Genomic DNA, 21,667 nt, shown 5'->3' with positions numbered 1-21,667 from the left:
CCACACCTGTAGCATAAGGAAGTTCCCAGGCTAGGGGTTGAAGTGGAGCTACAGCTGCCAGCCTACACCACAGCCACAGCAACTCAGGATCCAGGCCATGTCTGGGAACTGCACCACAGCTCACGGAAATGCAGGATCCTTAACCCACTGAGTGAGGCAAGGGATGGAACCCACAACCTCATAGATATAAGTCGGGTTCGTTTCTGCTGTGCCACAATGGGAACGCCCCAAAAAAGTTTTTAAAAGACTGAAAAACACCTACAAGGGCAGGCAGGCACCCTTAAGGAAGACAACCCCAGGGGGCCCAGCAGGCTCAGGCCCCTCGGGCTCTGGGACCCAGTCTGGGCTCAGCTGCTCCTGCCACAGGCCTAGAGCCCCCACCCTCTACCCTCAGCTCCTGACTATGCGCTCATGACAGCTTCTAGCACCTCCCAGCGGCTGTAAGGTCAGTAGTAACACAGCATGTGTCTCAAGGCTTATTAAACTAGTAGGACTCTGTTCTTGTGTTCTCATTTACTTCTTTGAACACAGGTCTAGGAAGGGCCACCAAGCAGGAAACAGCCACTCACCCTAACCTGTGAGCCACTAAGACAGTGTCAAGGTTGGCAGCTGTACCTGACAGAGGCAGGCTCCCTGCCACTCACTCTGAAGGCTGAGCTGTGTGGCTCTGCCCCGCTTCCCACCCAGAAGCACTCTGCACGCCTGCCACAGGCTCCCGCAGCCTTCCACAGCCTCCCACCACCACTGAGCTTGGCTGAGGCTGGCTTGGCTCTTCCTCTGCCAGAGCATCTCCGATCAGAATCCCTGATCCTGGCCCCCATGACCTACCTACAATGGCCCTAATTCTGGATGGGGGCAGACCTCAACTGACCAGAGGAACTTACTCAGAAAACAACTTCAGGATGTGTCCTAACTGCCCCTTTTACTGGCATTTTCTCTCTTTGACATGTTAAGGAAAGATCCGAGTCATGTTGCCTGAGATTGTATCTCAGGTCAAACTGTGAAAAATTGCCAGTGTTTACAGTTCAAAGCAGACTGGAATATGGGTGCTTTAACATGCTCCTCTCTGTAAGTGCTCTGACCTTAGAAATACCACTGAGAAGTTTCACTCACCTCCACTTCTACAGGAAATGTATAGCAGCGCTTCAGGTCTATCAGGTTTTCAAAAATGAGCAAGTTCTGCAAATGCAAAGAAGCACACAGAGATGCCTGGGTGGTGGGACGCTCCACGCCAGGGGAGACCAAGGCACAGCCCGCGGGCGGCCAAGCCCACAGCAGGGCGGGGCCTACCTTCTCTGGCTTCTCGCTGAGCAGGAAGCCCTGGTAAAACCTGAGGTCGGTGAAGACGCAGCAGACCACCGAGATGGCGCAGTTGTAGGCAGCGCAGTGGTACAGCCGCCTCCTCTCCAGCAGCCGTGTCTCCCCTGCCATGTTCTCCGAGAAGGCGTCATGGCACAGCCTACGGGGCACCGGAAAGAGTCAGCCCTCGCCAGGACGCTGTGCCCGCTAGACCAAGCACGGGCTGCAGGGAGGTGACAGCAGTCCAGCCCAGGCCCGGGGGCTAGGAGAGGCACCAGGAGGCCCCATCACACCTGATCCTTGACAGAGTCACAAGGAAAAGCGACCGCGGGCCCTCAGGGGTGGAGGGGAGCCTGGCCCTCATGCTGCAGGGCCTATGCAGTGGCCCGAGCAACTGCCCCTCCCCTGCACGCTGCCTGCGAAGACGCTGACACTGTAGCCCGCTACCAGGCTGGCAGAACAGAGCTGCTGTCCCTGGCAACCGGGCAGGCAGCATCCAGAACAAAGCCTCGAGGCAGGGAGGGCAGCAGTGCAGGAGCCTGCAGGTGCCACGAGGAGGCAAGGAAGGTAGGCCTCTGGTTCCAGGAGCTCCACGGAGACAAAGCCACCAGCTCTGGGCCTGGCGGGAGGGCAAGGAGGTGCGAGAAATGCACAAAAAGCAACAGGACCCCCAAGCCACTCATTTATGCAAATGTGTGGTGGTGACATCATCACAAGTAGGGACACGGGGAGCGTGCAGAATGAGACCTGGCACCACTGGTACTGGGCATGGACCCAGAGGGAACCACGGCAGAAGGCTAGATTCAGCAGAAAAGAATCTCATGACTAGACTCTCCTTTCTAGACTGTCTACTGAAGAACATTTAACACTCCTTTAATTTCAAACGATGGAAAAAACGAAGTACACCAACTCCTTTCTTACTGTAAATCATAGCATTAAAAATATATCAAGCCACTGAGAAAGAAAGAAAAAATATCTTGGAGCTTCCTGGTGGTGCAGGGGGCTAAAGATCCAGTGTTGTCACTGCTGTGGCAAGGGTTTGATCCCTGGCCCAGGAACTTCTGTATGGCACAGGTAGGACCAAAGGAAAGAAGATTTATTCTTTTCTTTTCTTTTTTTGCTGCACCCATGGCATATAAAAATTCCCAGGCCAGGGATTGGACCTGCACCACAGCAGCAACCCTGTGTTGCAGCAACAATGCTGGATCCTTAACTGTGTGTGCTACCATGGAGCTCTACGCTTTATTCTTTATAAAAGATGTGCGTAGCATAAAACATGCTACCCAATAACATGCTGAATCATAGTCCATCTAAGCAGTCTGTATGTAGGAAAACTATAAAAATTCAGTGTTTAAACATTTATTCACATTACATGCATTCATAAAAATACATGCATGAAAAATATTAACAAATTAAATGTGATCCAAACTTTACTTACTTAATAAGTGCCTTTGTCAGTTCATTTCCTTCTGTAATACTCGAGCCGTGAAACACTTGATTGATCTCAGATTTCTTAGAGTGAACATCATCTTTCGGGAGACGAGAGTACATGACGTCGAGCATCTTATAATAGCCCATCTTCTTGGTGATCTGAGTGTCAAAGGCAGACTCATTCAGCTAAGAAAAGATAACAAATGATTACCTTTGGTCCTGTCAAACATGAAAACTATTTTACTGAATAAATCAAATTTAATACTCAACACCCTCTACATTAAGAATAAGTTTAACAAAGATGTTAAACCACTTCAGTAAGAGAAGGCCTGGGGGCTAAACGATGTATGTTAAGTATTAATGGGTTAGACTCAGTGTGGCAGCAAATGCTGACTTCAGCTCAGTGAAACCCAGGTCCGAAGTCTGCCTCCAAAGTTGGAGAGCATGAACTTCCGCTGTTCTACACCACCAAGCTCATGGAAATTTATTACAGCAGCGTAAGGAAACTAATACACACTCTGGTACCAAGAGTTGGGGGCTATTATAACAATTGAAAAAAAATATGTAAGTGGCTTTGGAATTAGACAGAGGGTACCAGTGTAAAAAATTCTCCCAAGTATGACAGCGAGAGCCCGGCTGGCCGTGTGGAGACTACTGGTGGAAATGTCGACATTAAAGGGACCGTTGGAGGAGTTCCCATCATGGTGCAGTGGAAACAAATCCAACCATGAGGTTTCGGGTTTGATCCCCAGCCTTGCTCAGTGGGCTAAGGATCCAGCGTTGCCATGAGCTCTGGTGTATATCGAAGACACAGCTCAGATCCTGTGTTGCTGCGGCTGTCTGGTGTAGGCCAGCAGTTGTAACTACAACTTGACCCCTAGACTGGGAACCTCCATGTGCTGAGAATGTGGCCCTAAAAAGCAAAAAAAAAAAAAGGTACTGCCAGGCAGACAAGGCTCAGGTCACAGACGAGGCTCAGTCTGGTGTTGCTGTGGCTGTGGTGCAGGCCGGCAACTGTGGCTCTGATTGGACCCCTAGCCTGGGAGCCTCCATTGGCCACAAATGTGGCCCTGAAAAATGCAAAAACAAACAAACAAACAAAAAAAAACAAAAAAAAAACATTAACTTAATAACCTTCATAAATCTGGAGTTCAACACATCAATGGCATCCACCACGATTCTGCTAAAAAAGTCTCTCAAAGCCCTCAAGTCACAGTGCCTCAACAGAGTGAGAAGAGCTCGGTCCACAATTGCTTGGCGAGTAACACTGGAAAGTAGGTCGTCCCTCCGGAACATTCTGTAGACACTTTCCAGAAGGCCTAGCTGTGTGGCACATGAACTCCTAAGAGAAAAAGAAAATCATATGAATATTCATGCTTTAAAAAAATATTTCACGTGGGCCCACTACGTTACCAGCAAAGTAAACACCAATGATTTTGAACTAGAAAAATAAGGCATTCCCATCATGACTCAGCGGAAATGAATCCGACTAGTATCCATGAGGATGCAGGTTCGATCCCTGGCCTCACTCAGTGGGTTAAGGATCTGGTGTTGCTGTGAGCTGTGGTGTAGGTTGCAGATGCAGCTCGGATTTGGTGTTGCTATGGCTGTAGGGTAGGCTAGTGGTACAGCTCCAGTTAGACCCTTGGCCTGGGAACTTCCAATATGCTGTGGGTGGGGCCCTAAAAAGATAGGAAAAAAAAATTTAAAAGAGAAATAGAAAAATAACGTTAAAGATTTTATATATAAAAACAGTGAAATACAAAAAGTATTTGTACATAAACCATATTATTTTACTCATGTCCAGAAATCTTCATGCCAATTTATGTATTAGGAAGGATTCTTTTCATTTGCTTTCTAATCTGGTCTTGCTCAGAAAACATCTGAAAAGCTTTGCAAGAGTCTCAGCCTGAAGACTATCACACATCTCAGAATTTAAAACCCATGAATTCTGATGAGAAATTCCAGTCTCTCCCTCAGTAATGAAACACCACTCCTACTTCCTGTGCAGAGATACATCCACATGGCCCTTTATTTTCTCATCTGGAAAATACGGTACACGAATGATGACCCCCCAAGACCTGGTCTATCGATCTCTAAGTTAAGAGTGCAGAGTTGGTCACCTCACCTACAGAAACACAAGGTCATTAAAATCCTTTCCAGTTCTAAAATCTCAATGCTCATAAGTTAGATAGGACCCAGGGCAAAAATATTAGATCCAAAGGTAACTGAGCCATAAAAACTTGTGGACACAGATCTCCACGGGCTCTGCAATGTTCACGTGGATGCTGCCTGGGGTTCCAGCTCCTGCTGGGAGCAGAGTGGAGACGTGAGGTCCTCCCGGAAAAAGGCAAAGGGGAGGAGGAGGAAAGGGGAAATGCGAGAGCAGGACAGAGGTGGTTTCCTGGAAAATGCATGCATCTGAGCATTAAATACATAAAAACATGTCCCCATTAACTCATAATAAGACAAATTAAAGCAACACTGAGAGATCCTTTCTCACCTGTAACACCCAGAAAAAATCCCCATGTTTGACAACATACTCTATTGGCAAGAATGATGAAATAGTCCCTTTCATATGTTATTGGAGCTGTTTGAATAAGGGGCCATGGTGACAGCCAGCAAAACTATAGAGATGCATTTACCCTGTCCCATGCACTTAAGAATCCACTCCAAAGATAAACTGGCAAATACAACATGACCTATGTGCAGGGCTAGTCACTGTGCCCTTATTTTTAACAGCAAAAGACTGACCAAAAGCCCATCAGTTGGGCAGCTTCAAAACCATGACACTTCCACACAGTGAAAAATTACAGAGCTGGTTTTCTAAAAGGCAAGGAGACCATCTCCACATGCTGATCTTGAGTGACCTGTAGAAGATCTGAAGTAGAAACAAAAGTGAAGGGACAGAAGAGGCTAGAGGGGGACAGGAGCAAGGCTCCTGAGTGCAACTTTATGTACTCCTAACCTCTGAATTATATACATATTTTATATATTCAGAATGAAAAGTATATCAGAATAGAAAACATAAACAACTTCCAAGATCCAAAAATTAATGAAAGCATTCCTAACTAAATGGTATACTAACCACACATTGCCAAAAACTGTTAAGTGATTTTGGAACACAAAATTAAGACTGTATGTCCTCAGGATATTCTAAGTAAATCAGAACCGAAATTAAAAATTTTAACTCATCCAGCTACAATTATTCTGAATATTAATACTAGTATTGCCATTATTGAAAAAATTTTGCTTGTATCATAGGATAAAGCAATTAAGTAATGATGAATTTTTTTTTTTTTTTTTTTTTTTTTTTGGATTTTCTAGGGCTGCACCCAAGGCATATGGAGGTTCCCAGGCTAGGGGTCAAATCGGAGCTTAGCTGCCAGCCTACACCACAGCCACAGCAACACCAGATACAAGCCAAGTCTGTGACCTACACCACAGCTCATGGCAACGCCGGATCCTTAACCCACTGAGCAAGGCCAGGGATTGAACCCGCAACTTCATGGTTCCTAGTCGGATTTGTTAAACACTGAGCCACGACAGGAACTCCAATGATGGAATTTTTTAAAATTTATTTTTGTTTTTTATTTTTTGTCTTTTTAGGGCCACACTCATAGCATATGGAAGTTCCCAGGTTAGGGGCCAAATCAGTGTTACAGCTGCTGGCATACACAACAGCCACAGCAATGCAGGATCCGAGCTGCATCTGCGACACACACCACAGCTCATGGCAATGCCGGATCCTTAACCCACTGAGCAAGGGCAGGGATCAAACCTATGTCGTTATGGATGCTAGCCAGATTCGTCCCCACTGAGCCATGATGGGAACTCTGGAATGTTTTGGTTTTTTTCTTTCTAGGCCTGTACCCACAACATATGGAAGTTCCCAGGCTAGGGGTTGAATTGGAGCTACAGCTGCCAGTGTACACCACAGCCAGAGCAACACTAGATCCGAGTTGCCTCTATGACCTACACCATAGCCTACAGCAATGCCAGATCCTTAACCCACCGAGTGAGCCCAGGGACTGAACCCAAATCCTCATGGGTACCAGTTGGATTCACTATCACTAAGCCACAACAGGAACTCCTGGAATGTTATTAAAAACAACATTGAACAGAAAAAAAACAACATATATAGCGTAAGTGAAAAAAATAAAAGAAGTTAAATTTAAAAGTCCATAATGCTGGGAGTTCCTGTTGTGGTGCAGTGGTAAACAAATCCAACTAGAAACCATGAGGTTGCAGGTTCGATCCCTGGCCTTCCTCAGTGGGTTAACGATCTGGAGTTGCCATGAGCTGTGGTATAGGTCACAGATACAGCTTGGATCCTGCGTTGCTGTGGCTCTGGCACAGGCTGGCAGCAACAGCTCCAATTCTACCCCTAGCCTGGGAACCTCCATATGCCATGGGTGCACCCCTCAAAAGACAAAACAAACAAACCAAAAAACAGAAAATATACTTTCTAAAGCTTCAATCCTTTTCAAGGTATGAAGACTTGTATCACAACCTACTATGGAGACTGTCCTGAGGAGTGTTCCATGTGGGCAGAGAGAATGTGTACTTTCCCACTGTCATGTCGAATGTTCCATAGTTGGTTAATTATTACATTTATTTTTAAATGCCAATAAAAAGACATGAACCACTGATTCATGCTACATCACAGATGAACCTCGGCCACAGGCTGAATAAAGAGGCCAGACATGAGATCACATACTGTATGATTCCCATTACATGAAATGTCTAGAAAAGGCAAATTTATGAAGAGCAAATGCAGATTAGTGATTGCCTGGGCTGGGAATGGCAATTAATCATAAGTGGTCATGTCAAATCTCATTGGAAGGATGAAATTATTCTATGGTGATGGTTGTACACCACTTGGTAAAATTAAAAAATCACTGAATTATATACTTAAAACAGATGAATTTTACAATATGTAAAATATAGTTCAAAAGATAAATTAATATGGGTATTTACATATTCAATATATATAATGCCAATTAAGAAAAAAGCCTCCATAGAGTTCCCATCATGGTTCAGCAGTTAACAAATCTGACCAGCATCCATGAGGACACAAGTTCAATCCCTGGTCTTGCTCAGTGGGTTAAAGATCCAGCCTTCTTGTCACAACTGAAAGCAAGTTGTGGTATCAAGCCCTTACTTTACTTTTTTTTTTTTTTTTTTTTTTGTCTTTTTAGGGCTGCACCTGCACCTGCAGCAAAGTCCCTAGGCTAGAGGCTGAATCAGAGCTGTAGCTGCCACCTACACCAAGCCACAGCAACATGGGATCTGAGCCACGTCTGTGACCTACACCACAGCTCATGGCAACACAGGTCCCTTAACCCACTGAGCAAGGCCAGGGATGAACCCATGTCCTCATGGACACTATTCGGGTTTGTCACTGCTGAGCCATGAGAGGAACTCCTCACTTTATTTTTTTAATTTTTATTTTATATTGGAGTACAGTTGCTTTACAACGTTGTATCAGTTTCTGGTATACAGCAAAGTGATTCAGTCATACATATGCATATACCCATTCTTTTTGAGATTCTTTTCCCATATAGGGGTTATGACAGAGTACTGAGCAGAATTCCCTCTGCTGTACTGCAGGCCCTTGTGGATTATCTACTTGATATATAGTAGCATGTATGTAACCCCACCCATCTCCTTCCCCACTTTGGTAGCCACATTTGTTTTCTAAGTCTGTGAGTTTGTTTCTGATTTTTAAATAAGTCCATTTGTATTTTTTGAGATTCCAGATGTAAGTGCTATCATATGGTATTTGTCTTTGTCTGACTTATGTCACTTAGTATGATAATCTCTAGGTTCATCCATGCTGCTGCAAATGCATTATTTCACTTGTTTTTATGTCAAGTCTTTACTTTAAAAACCAATAATCAAACCTACCCCATCTCTTCCACCCTATTTCACTAAAATACTGTCAGTGGCATGCCTGGTGAGGGCCAGTTTTTCATTACAGTATTTATTCTACAGCATCGCAAGTCCTGATGAAGTAAGGGGTCTAGTACACTGATGAATGGACGCTAGGAAACCACCAGGAAGAGGCTGCCCGGAAGGTGGCTGATCCATCTCAGCACCCCGACACCAGGGCCGGTCATGCCGCCAATGTGAAGTGCAGAGCATGCGTATATGCGTCAAATAACCTCACCAAACCCAAGCCCAAATCTGAGCCTTCAGACTTAACTTTCCCGTTACATGAAACATCAGGGCTGAATGAATATGTCCAATGAAAGGAACAGAAAAAAAAACAGATAACTAAGACAACACATGGGGCAAGCATCCCAACAACAACAACAAGAGGGAATCACTGAGGGAAGGGGCTGCTGCAGACAAAAGCAGACGTGTGGGACCAAATGTATCAGAATTAAAATCACCCAACAGACTAGAGCACTAAAGCGGAACAGAGAAATCTGAGTATGAGATTGCTGATAGTTTTACTTAGTCGATAATGATACTATAGCTACCTAAGAAAATAGCGTATTTTAGAGATACATAGAGAATATGGATAAAATTACATGTGTCAAAGATTTGCTTTAAATTTTGAGCGAAGAGGAAAAAGCTAAAAAGGGTGATCGAGCTGGAAAAAGCTGATGTTTCTTCAGTCCGGAGTCTAATTTATAGCCTTAGCTTTAGCTTTGAGAATTTTTTTTTTGGGGGGGGTCTTTTTTGCCATTTCTTGGGCTGCCCCCACAGCATATGGAGGTTCCCAGGCTAGGGGTCTAATCGGAGCTGTAGCCACCAGCCTACGCCAGAGCCACAGCAACTTGGGATCCGAGCTGCATCTGCAACCTACACCACAGCTCACGGCAATGTCTGATCCTTAACCCACTGAGCAAGGGCAGGGATCAAACCTGGCAACCTCATGGTTCCTAGTCAGATTCATTAACCACTGCGCCACAACGGGAACTCCAGCTTTGAGCATATTTGAAACTTTCATAGTAAGTCTTTTTTTTTTCCCTCAAAGGAAAACAAAACCAAACAAAATTCAGCGGTCAGCATGCAACTGCACTCACCCTGGAACAAAAAGATAATATCCCACAGAAATACAACGTACATGGTTCCTGGGATCCTGGACTAGAACAGAATGGCTTACTTTCTGGCGATCTTTCTGAAAGTGGATTGAAATAATTCTTCCATAACATGCTGCTGCTCCCGACAAAGAATCTCTGTCATCAACTGCAACAACATGGGACTTTGAGATAATTCCAATGCGTCTAGAAACTAGAAAGAAAGACATACCAACAGTGACAATGATGACAAGAATAATTTTGGATTTTTCTTTTTGTGTTATTTCTCAAAGTTCAAAGGAAAAACAAAGAGATACTATTATAACAATTTCACAAAGATTAACAAGAGCTAATATACGTCACTTCTGCAACTACAACGAATGCCTGGCATATGATGACATTCACTATGTATTTGAGTTGAGTCTCTCAAGGTTTTGCAGAGACTTCCCCTCTAACTGTGTTCAGGTCTGAAGCTGCATAACAAGGTCCTTGGCAGGGCCTCCTTCTCAACCCTGGGCCCCTGGGGGCTGCGTCCCTCCCACACCTCCTTCCTGCAACACAGGCAGCTCCCCTCTGCCATGGCCAGGTCCCCTTACTCTCCTGCCCAGGGGAGGGACACAATCCCATCTTCTGTTCTGAGGGCTCTTACTTTGCTTCTGTACATTTCATTTCCAAAAGCCCCTGTCCTATCCCACACATGCGGCAGCGCCTGTCTCTAAAGCCCTTTTCAACAGCCTCTTTGATGTTCTCATCGTGCTGACTGCTGCCTCCGAGTTGCGTTCTTCTGTTGGTTTTAATCTTTCTTAGACTAGAAGCTTTCTTCCAGTGTTTCAGGGTCGTGTGCACTTGTATTTGCATTAAGAGAAAGTACTAAAGATTTACTGAGAACCTTTGTGGACGTAACAACCACTGGCTGGAAGGTTGGTGGGGAGCAGGCTACACAGCCAGCACCAGCACAGTGGTGTCCCCCACCTGTGACGTGGAACTGCAAAAAGCACGTGCAGTCTGGGAAGTGAGGCAGTAACCAGCCCAGCCAGCCCACTGGGCAAGAGGCTGCTCCACAGGACAGGGTGCCATCTACCTCCTGATGCGTTGATGCTGCTGCAGCAAATGCTACTCATCCCAGGACCAAACCTGAAGCCAAACAGCCAGTTTAGAGGAAACAGGAGAGTGAGGGATGCTGGGAAACAATACAACGGGACAGCAGCCAGGAGGACTTCTTTGGTTTCTTTCAAAATCCAACGTTATGGGAAATAAACAGGATGGGAGGGAAGTAGTTCTAGACACGATAATGTGATGCCATCGTTTAGATCCTGGTTTGAAAAATCCAGCCACGCTTGGGGATGCCTGGAGAAACGTGGCCATGGACAAAGGGGCACAGGGTGCGAAAGGAGCAGGTGTTCCTGGGTTGGTGTCACTGCTGCGTCCTGACTGTGCGGATGCGCTGCTGAGGTTTTCAGGGTGAAGCAGCGCAATGTCTGAAGCCAGCTATACACGTTTCACCCCAAACACACACAGATAAAGCAACTATCACCAAAAGTTAACTGCTGAACACAGGAGATGGTTCTCTGGAGGCTTGTTTACTAACTACTCTTTCAACTTCTCTGTGTGTTTCAAAGAAAAATCAAATCACAGGAAAAGGATAGGAAGTAGAGCGTCCACATGCACGGGCCTCTCCGTGTGGCCGCCTGGCTTCCGTCCAGGACGGCGATGGGGCCCACACCCCGAGACCCAGCAAGGAGTCGGGAGCCAGCCAGAAGCCTTTGAGACTAGACCTAGAAGTCATAAGCATCACATCCACTGCACTGCATTATCATCAGTGAGTCTTTAAGGCCAAGCCATACCAATGGGATGAAAATCTGGCTGAATCTTTCAAAATGTGCAACATCTCTTTTTCTCCAGGCAATGGAAACATTACACCGTAAGAACACGTGAGACTGGAGGTACTGGAGCAGCTGTCTTTGGAGGGCATGGTTACCGCACCCTGGCATTTATTAAAGAGTGTGCTTTAACCATCCTGGCATTTATTAGACAGTGTGCGTTAACCACCTTGGCATTTATTAGAGTGTGCTTTCACCATCCTGGCATTTATTAGAGTGTGCTTTAACCACCTTGGCATTTTTTAGAGTGTGTGCTTTAACCACCTTGGCATTTATTAGAGTGTGTGCTTTCACCATTCTGGCATTTATTAGAGTGTGCTTTAACCACCTTGGCATTTTTTAGAGTGTGTGCTTTAACCATCCGTTTCTCCCCCTTGCTTTACCACAGGCTCCATGCCTCAGGATTCTTGAGCCCAGGGCTCTGTCCACCACGAGTGTGGCAGACCGCCAGCCACCCTCCCGTGGTGCTGCTCTCGTTTTTCCCACTGGCTGGCCCATGACGTTATTAGCTGAGCATCCTGCTGCCAAAAACAACATTCACAGCCTTGCTCACTTGTACGTGTCAAGCGGGAACTGACAAGAGCAAGTTCTGGGCTGAGCCCTTACAGGAAAGGATCTCTCCCCTCCCTTCCTCCCAAAAGGGACGAGACAGGAGCTGCAGCTCTATGCAGGGGTCACAACAGCAGATGAAGAACTGTATGGGAGAAAGGGAAGCTACCACCGTGGCTAAGCCCCTGCTGTTTCAGGAAACTTCCACCATAAGATACATAAGAACCACCACATGTTTCTTGAATAACCACTAGTCAACTAAACTTCAGAAACTGAACTGTATTGGTAATATTCTATCTTAGCTCTTTTTGGTATTATTCTTCAAAACTTATACATTAGGCATAAAATACTTCACCATTTAAAATTGGGGGTAGGAGTTCCCGTTGTGGTGCAGCAGAAACGAATCTGACTGGGAACCATGAAGTTGTGGGTTTGATCCCTGGCCTTGCTCAGTGGGTTAAGGATCTGGCGTTGCCATGAGCTATGGTGTAGGTCGCAGATGCAACTTGGATCTGGTGTTGCTGTAGCTATGGTGTAGGCCTGCAGCAACAGCTCCAATTCAACCCCTAGCTTGGAAACCTTCATATGCCGCAGATGCAGCGCTAAAAAGCAAATAAATAAATATGGGGATAAAATCAGTTTCATAGAATTCGGATATGCATCTGCCTCCACAGATACACAGCTTTCAAAATGAATTAAACTGAATCCTTAAAGTCAGAACTCTGGCTGAATATTTCAATTCTTTCATAAAGAAATGTAACAGCAAACAAGCAGTGTTTGAATTGTAGGTGCTATTAAAAACTAACCTTTTTCATACAGTCCACATAGTTATTGTACCGCAGAGTCCCCGGGGGAAATTCTTCAGACTTCATAGGGAAACTGGAGACGATGAGCTTCTCAAGAACGCACCTCAGCTCCTCGAGACGGCCGCACGGGACGCTGGTAAAGAAGGGGAGGAGGACCACAGCCTGGCCCTGAAGAGCGAGGGACACACAACAAGCAAATGACTGCTTTCCAGAGTGCAAAGAAAGCGCTGTGTGGACCCAATGACTTCTGGATGCCTTCTAGGGCATCAGGCCCGCAACAGGGCGCATCCGGGCCTCTGCCTGCACTCAGGCGAGGCAGGACACTGGTGCCAGGCGGGCAGGATGGCTCTGTGTGCAACCTCTCCTTCCACTAGGGACGCATGGCCTCAGTTCTGAGGACAGACCATCTGGGAGGTGCAGGCAGACCAGGCCCTCAGCCTGGGCCGCAGAGCATCTCACCACTGTTCCCTCCCTCCCTCCTGGGGCAGCTCAGGTCCTCCACTCCCAGTAATAAACCTGAAGCCTGATTAATCACGACAGCAGAAAATGCCAAAGAGACCCTTTCAGGATCTAGCAAAAAGATGGCTTTCCTAAAGGTTACATTTTATTAGAGCGTAAAATTTCATTTTTATAGGACTTTAAAATCACAAAGTCCATTGAGTTCTTGATCCTAAAGATTTGCAAGATACTTTGTTATTGATTCAAGTAAAAATGAGCAATAGTTTACGCTTTTTTTATTCATTAAAGCAGCAATTCTTGGAGTTCCTGTTGTGGCTCAGTGGGTTAGGAAATCAGACTAGCATCTATGAGGAAGTGGGTTGGATCCCTGGCATCGTTCAGTGGGCTAAGGATCCTTCGTTGCCGTGAGCTGTGGTGTAGGTAGCAGACACAGCTCAGATCTGGTGTTGCTGTGGCTGTGGCGTAGACTGGAGGCTACAGCTCCGATTCAACCCCTAGCCTGGGAACCTCCATATGCCGCAGGATCGGCCTTAGAAAAGGCAAAAAGACAATAAAATAAAATAAAATGGGCTTTTTCTGAGAATTGCTTTTTTTTTTTTTTCCTTTCTCTTTTTTCGGCCACGCCTGCAGCATATGGAGGTTCCCAGGCGAGGGGTTAAATCCAAGCTGTAGCTGCTAGCCTACACCATAGCCACAGCAGTGTGGGATCCGAGCTAAGTCTGCGACCTACACCACAGCTCATGGCAACGCCAGATCCTTAACCCACTGAGCAAGGCCAGGGATTGAACCCACAACCCCACGGTTCCTAGTCGGATTCGTTAACCACTGAGCCACAACGGGAATTCAAGAAAAAGCTCATTTTAGTCATCCAGATGTAAGGATAAACATTTCTTCTTCCAACTGCAACAATCTCACTCTGGTCACACTTATCTCTTGGAGATGAACTACAAAACGTGCAGATAATGCGATACAGGGCCTTCCATACGTCCTGCTGGGGGTGACTATGGCTGAAACGAACATCCCCACAGACAGCTGGCTAGGAAGCCGGCAACAGGTACCCAGGGGTTTACTATGCCGGTCTCTCTGATTTCAAATATGTTTGAAATTTTCCATATTAAGAAAATAAAAAATTTCACAAATACACAAAAATATAAAATGGAAAAAGCAAATGGAGAACATAATCTGGAAGGAATCTTTTACACCACTTACCTTTAAATGTAGACCCAAATCCGAATCAGCAAGGAGGCTAAGGTACGTTGTAAAAACTTCCGGGAATGAGCTGTGATTTGCATTAAAAGTTACAGAAGAATCAATCTAAAAGAGGCAAAATAAAAACACAATAGATTTCTATGGTATGCCTCCAATTTCCTTTAATACATTTTTCAAACTTTTAAATTTCAGAAATAACCTATAAATTTGTTCTTCGGCTTCAACGGTATTTCAACAATTCTAGTTCTGAAATATTTTTAAACTATCCACGAAGACAATGTATATAAAGTTACACTAAAAAGATAAAAGTATAAAAGTTGATACGGAGAATAAAAGGATGTAAAACAACAGAAAAAGGTATAAAACATAAGGTAACCAGCAACAGTCAAAATTTTTTTTTATTTGTCAAACCAATGAGCTTTTTCAAGAAACTTCCATCAAATTTTTAAAGATGCCAACAGCAAACAGACTATATTTTCAAAGACTCTCAAAATACCTGCAAAATTTTTGCCAGTAAGGTCAGCACTGCCATTTTACCGTCGGGAGCAGAGCCCTCGGCCCACCACGCGTCACACCTCCACCAGTGCTGCAGGATGGTACTGGCCAGTTTCAGCCCCTGCTGCTTCTGACTGCCTCGGTCCCTGAAGCTCTGATCGAGCAGACCATTCAAAACGGCACTCACCTGCAAGAGACGCGCGTGAAGGAAGAAACCCTCAGCATCTCGGCTGCTGGACACACATGAAATCTACTCTCCTTCCAAAGCTATTCTTGGAAGATGAAGATGGCACCACCTCTTCATGGCTGCTTACCACACAACATTAAGCACTTTAACACAAACATTTTCCACAAATGTTTCTACCACGGTGGTGCCCTTGATGAATCAGCTTAAACTACTATTTGTTCTAGTTGCGGCCATTTTTGTTTTCTTTTCACAGCCACATGTGCGGCATGTGGAGGTTCCCAGCCTAGGGGTCAAATCGGAGCTGTAGCTGCTGGCCTACACCACAGCCACAGCCATGCAGGATCAGAGCCCCACCTGCAACCTAGGCCACACTTTGGAGCAACGCCAGACCCTTAACCCACTGAGGGAGGCCAGGGGTTGAACCTGAGTCCTCAAGGGGACAACGTTGGGTCCCCAATCTGCTGAACCACAACAGGAACTCCTACTTGGGGTCATTCTTGATTGGAGTGGAAATCAGCTCTCCTGTCACCATCCCCGCTGTGTGCATATGGGGGACACACACGGATACGCACAGAGACACATGGGAATGCTCACACACACGGGGACACACACAGGGACATACTGGGGATGCACACGCACACTTCCATCCCAAAAGCAACATCGTTAGATCTATGTATTCAGTACTCTTGCCGTGGTGGCAATGTGACATCTCTCACAGGTGACCCAAGCCAAGTACAGGCACATGCGTTCTTCCTGATGTAACACTTTACCTTCCTCGAGTTAATGGCTGATGCTTGAACAACACGGGTTTGAACCTAGGTGATCCACTTATACGCGGACTCAGGGCCAACCATAAAGCCAGTTACACGCGGGGGTCCACCTGGTGGGGATTCAGCGCCAGCCCAGGGACCTGGGGGTCAAACACCCACCTTCTTCGCTGTTCCCACTGCTGTCATCCAGCTCTCCCCAGTCCACTTGACCTCTTGCAGACGTGCAAGCATCCAGGAGGCCGCAGGCTGTCTCTGCAGCACCCACCTGGTCTCACTCCCGGAGTCCCCACCCTCTCTCCTGCCGCCCCACATCAGTGCAGAAGGTCCCTGGCAGCTTCCCGGTGCAGGAACCGGAGCCCCTGAGACACCCTAATTCACGACCTGGCCGCTCAGGCCTCCTGGCTGGAAACCTTCTATGTGGGGCTTTGAAAGACAATTGCCTCTGTCTTCCAGCATGCACTCTGCTTTGCAAAGACAACCGCCATCCAGGTTCCTGATCCTTTTGTAGAACCTTTTCAGGATCTTTCTCCTGGTCAGCCCTCCAGGTTTTGAATTTTCAAGTCTGCTCCTTGTAGGGATATTTTCATACCCTGTGCCAGAGCCTCGACAGCCTTTTTCACCTGGAACTCAACACCTTCCTTTGTGAAACATCATCCTGGAGCCTCACCTTGGCCCGCCCTCCCTCTGGGGTGGAGGCCCTGGAGCCAGGCCTTAGAGATAAATCCCAAGTTTCCTCATCTTCCTCTATGTGCTGTTTTGCCATTTTACCCTCCTCTCTGTGAAGTTCCTCAATTCCATCTTCCAAATCCACTTCACGTGTAATTTCTGATGCTGATCTCAACTCACAAGCTTTCTTTTTCTTTCTCTGACATTCTTTCTCGGGAGTAATTCCTATTTTGTGGACACAGTTTCTTCTCTCACCTCTCTGTGGTTTCTTTTTTTACAATCCCTTCTCACTGCACAGTCTGCCTCCAGGGCCTATGCCCACCGAGGACCTGGCGGATGCTCGAGCCGTGGGCGGGGAGGGTCACTGCAGCTCATCTGGTTAGGACCTTGATTTTCTCCTGGGTTTTTCCAAGTTGTCTGATATACTGCCTGAAAGCATATCTAGCTGACTGTATTCTGGGAGCCAAATTGAAGAAAAAGGGCTAAAGCCTCCAAATTCAGAATTTAGACAGGCTTTCACTTAACTCCCCGTGTTCAAGGTTTCCGTACATCACAAAGGACCATGAGAGACCACTACGAACAACTGCACACCAACAAATTGGACAACTTAGAACAAAGAGATAAATTCCTAGAAACATATAGTCTACCAAGACTGAGTCATGAAAAATAAATAATCTGAACAGACCAATCACTAGTAAGGAGATACAACTGGTAATCGAAACATCTCAACAAATGAAAAGTCCAGAAGCAGACAGCCTCAATGATGAATTCCCCCAAACATTCAAGAAGAACCAACACCTCCTCAAACTCACTTTGCAAGACCAGCATTAATCTGATACCAAAACCAGACAAAGACACCTCAAGAAAATTATGGAGAAATATCCTTGATGAACACTGATGCAAAAATCCTCAACAAAATGTTAGCAAACAAAACTCAATAATACATTAAAAGGATCACATGCCACGATCAAGATAGAATTATTTCAAGGATGCAAGGATGGTTCGGTCCCTGCATATCAATCTAAGTGGCATACCACATTAAAAACTAAGGGTAAAAACCATAAATTCATCTCAATAGATGCAGAAAAAGCATCTGATGAAATTCAACATCCATCCACAACAAAAACTCTCAAAATGTGGATATAGAGGGAACACACTTCAACCTAATAAAGGCCTTATACGACAAGACCACAAACTAACATCATACTCAACCATGGAGAGCTGTAAACATTTCCTCTAAGATCAGGAAAAAGATTAGAATGTCCACTCTCCCCACTTTCATTCAATACAAGATTGGAAGTCCTGGCCACAGCAATCAGACAAGAAAAAGAAATAAAAGGTATCCTTTCAACTTGGAAGTAAAACTGTCCTGTTTGCAAATGATCCAATATACAGAAAACCCTAAAGACTCTGCCCAAAACTGTTAAATCTAACTCGAAAACTTAGGAAACAGGATACAAAATCAATATACAATTATAACCTTCCACATAAACAGTATGAGAAAAAGATTTGAGAACATGAATAAAGGTTTGAATAAATGGAGAGATCTACCATAGAAAATGTGCCTTAATTTTTTAAAAGAGGTCAGCTTGGTTAAATATATTTCTATCCACAATGTATTAACAATCAAAATCCCTCCATGTTTCGGAGCGGGGTGTGTGGAATTGGACAAAATGATTCTAAATTTCCACCTCAAAGAATAAACATGCAAGCACAGCTTGAAGAATTCTGAAAAAAAAAAATGCTAAGAAGGAACACTGCCTTAGTAGATGTTAAAATGTCTTATAATTGCTGAAATTAAAACAATGTGCAGGTGTCACCTTAAAAAGAAAGGGAAAAAAAAGGCAACTAGTATCTCTCCAACGGTAAAAACTCAAATACTTCTGCCACTTCTGCTTTGCTATGGTGTAAAGCATTTCAAACTTCACACACCAAATACTTCTGTACAGAAAAAAAAAAAAAGACTCCGAGTAAGCAGGACAAATGGCCAGTAGGAAAAATGACTTTCTGCTTTCAAGGACATGGAAGAGATCTGCTACCCTTGCGATACAGAACTTTTATAAATGAATAAGAAAATACATCCTAACAGAAAAATGGGCAAAATAAGAAATACAGCATACACCAGAAACACTCTGGCTGTTCAAAAAAAAATCAGTAGGAGACCAAGATCAGAAGAGTTGAAGAACTAATGTTAAACTGCGGAGATAAAAGTACAAAACGAAATTCTCACCAGTGGAGCAATGAAGTGCTTTTGATACCGTGAAAAGCATTTCAAACTCCACCATGTTGTTCAAAAAAATACTTGTGCTATATCCTGTGATTTTAATCTTCACTAAAGGTGTTTCTTTAGAAAAAGGTGGCCCTACCCTCAACCATGCCCAGGATCCCTGATCCAAGGGAATCAGTGCCTTTAGCCTCCTGCGTCCCCTGAAGATAGGGAGGGTTGGGGGGACGGGGCTAGCTGACACCCAGTCCCCTCTCCCTCCTCCAAGCCTGCTGTACAACACGATCCCACTGTCCTTCCTCCAGGCCCCTGCATAGCACAGCCCCACTGCAGGCCCCACTGCAGCTTTCCCAGACTCTGAAATCTCTTCACCACTGGTCCTTCTGCTTTCCAGCTTCCGAAATGCTGACACACTCGTCTTTTCTACGTTTTCTGTGTCCTTCGAGATTGTGCTTTAAAATAAAAAAAACAACATGGAGTTCTCCTGTGGCTCAGTGGGTTAAGGATCCAGCGTTGTCACTGCTGTGGCTCAGGCGCGGGTTCCATCCCCTGCCCAGGAACTTCCACATGCCACAGGTGCAGCCCAAAAAACCCTCAAACAACAATTAAAACCCTGTTGTTTGAGGAGTAAATGAGTTAGCTTTACCCATCATCTTCCCCATAAGTCTGAATAGTTTAAAAGGTCAAAATGTCGTATTTGAGTGTTGTGGGCCTACTGCTCCTTTATTTCTAACTTTTTAAAAGACAAATTCCTAGTGCAATCTTCCCCTACAACAGACAAAAAGCACTGTTTGGAATAAGAGCTTATTAACTCTAGGAAATTAGGCCTCTCCCTAAGAATGGTTATTCCAACAGTTAAAATTTTTTTTTGCCAGCCTACAGCAGAGCCACATCTGCTACCTACATCACAGCTCATGGCAACACCAAATCCCCAACTCACTGAGAGAGGCCAGGGATTGAACCCGCATCATTACGGATACCAGCCAGATTCATTTCCACTGCACCACAATAGGAGCACCAACAGTTAACAATTTTTGATTGTCTAGTGACCAGGTTAAATTTCAAAACTGTGTAAGTTCAGCAAACCGGAGTCATGTACACGTTAAACCCGGACTTGCAAAGGTTCAGTGTAAAGGTGAAGAGGACTCCACGGGAACACATGGGGAGGAGGACTCAGCTGAGCCCCTGGAAACCATGAGCACGGGCCAGCCAGGGGCTGGTGGGGACCCAAAGGCAGGCTGGCCTGGGGCCAGGATCAGGGCCTCCGATGCCACGTCCCTCCAACAGAGCTGGGCCTCACTGCATGAGGCCCGAGAGAAACAGAGAGCAAGGTCTCAAACCCACTGATGTTGCCAGCCATTCACCAGGCTGTGCTTTGCTGGCTTTGGTTTTGTGTTTGGACATCAGCAAGGGCTTTTAACCTTCTAGAAGAGACCTTACTTTGTTTTCATGATGTATTACTTCAGGAAGAGGGCAATCGTTTCACAGGCATTACTAAAGAAAACATATTTTACTTAAAGGAAAATTCCATTACCATTTTGGGATTATCCACAGATGATTTCAAGAGCTCCAAAACAGCAAGATCTACGTTCTTCAACAATTCGGTGTTGATTGTTTCTGAGAACAAGCTGTAAAAATACTGTCCGTGGGAGAAGGTGACGATGCCCCTCTTGGATGCCCCTGAAACCGGCATGGACACCACCGCCGTGTCCAGTAGGAGACCCACGAGACGCTCACACTGTGGACACAGGAGAAGATCGATGGCACAGAGACCCCAGGCAGCTGTTAACTCTGACAGTGGAAAACACAGCACCTATGGGGCCTGGTCCTGGGGGCCCTGGTGGTCTAACCTGCAGATGGTTCAGAGCGGCCCCATTTTCCAGGCTTCACTCTGGGTAAGGAACTCTCCCAGAGTTCCAGAAAATCTCACGGCTGAAGCCTTGAGGGGAGAGTCTAGGAAGGACAAGTGGCGTTAGGTGTCCTCTGTTTGCACTGAGTGGACAAAGGGGGCCAAGCCTCAGAGAGGCCGTGGGAGGCCAGCCCCACAGTTAAAAGCCACAAGGACTCTGGACTCGCCCCCCAGGTCTCTCCCAAATCCGCCATCCAAAGAATCACCGAGGAGGGGGGAGTAAGAGGCCACAGGTCAGCTTTACACTCACAAGCGTTCTGTACGGAAACAAACTGGGACAGACCCAAAACCTCAACCTCAGAACGTCGTTCTCTTTTATTAAAAAGAAGAACTTTAGAAAGTCACCTCATGTAAATCAATTAAAGTCCTCGTGCAGCTAAGGAATTACCCAACAAATCCCTGCATCCAGAAACGCTTCAAATGTGTTACACACAACAGCGCTAGGACAGAACCGGGACAGCACTAGGACAGGCATGTGGCAGCTTTCCTACCAGTCCTCCGTACGCGAAGGCCAACTCCAGAAGCCCACTGGCCAGTCGCCTGCAGCTGGGGTCCAGGGAAGGCAGGCACTGCCCTTCAACTCCAGGTGCGATGCTTTTATAAACCAGGGAGAGCAGCTCTGTACCAGGAGAGTGCTGCTGCTCTGTAGACTAAAGCAAAGCCACACTGACTTATCAGCAAGGAGGTTGCTTAGAGAAAATACAATCTCCCACCTTCCTTGAGAAAAATCCCTGGTAGCGAATACTGACCAC

At 45.8% G+C, this 21,667-nt stretch overlaps 1 protein-coding gene across 4 annotated transcripts in view; it reads right to left on the bottom strand.

Moving 5' to 3' along the window:
* The window catches only part of PRKDC (protein kinase, DNA-activated, catalytic polypeptide), a 162,772-nt gene that overhangs the window by 70,620 nt on the left and 70,485 nt on the right, over positions 1–21,667 (bottom strand). For all 4 annotated transcript variants that reach the window (XM_021089419.1, XM_021089420.1, XM_021089422.1 and 1 more), the window contains 10 exons: positions 21,407–21,565; positions 20,541–20,744; positions 15,161–15,346; positions 14,665–14,769; positions 12,997–13,164; positions 9,848–9,975; positions 3,865–4,072; positions 2,738–2,916; positions 1,291–1,459; positions 1,114–1,179 (listed from right to left, as the gene is read on the bottom strand). In XM_021089419.1, coding sequence (XP_020945078.1) covers positions 1,114–1,179; positions 1,291–1,459; positions 2,738–2,916; positions 3,865–4,072; positions 9,848–9,975; positions 12,997–13,164; positions 14,665–14,769; positions 15,161–15,346; positions 20,541–20,744; positions 21,407–21,565 — 1,572 coding nt within the window. The remainder of the gene's footprint in view (positions 1–1,113; positions 1,180–1,290; positions 1,460–2,737; positions 2,917–3,864; positions 4,073–9,847; positions 9,976–12,996; positions 13,165–14,664; positions 14,770–15,160; positions 15,347–20,540; positions 20,745–21,406; positions 21,566–21,667) is intronic.

This window comes from Sus scrofa, chromosome 4, assembly GCF_000003025.6.
Source record: "Sus scrofa isolate TJ Tabasco breed Duroc chromosome 4, Sscrofa11.1, whole genome shotgun sequence".
NCBI lineage: Eukaryota > Metazoa > Chordata > Mammalia > Artiodactyla > Suidae > Sus > Sus scrofa.
This window is presented reverse-complemented; position numbering and strand designations above follow the sequence as displayed.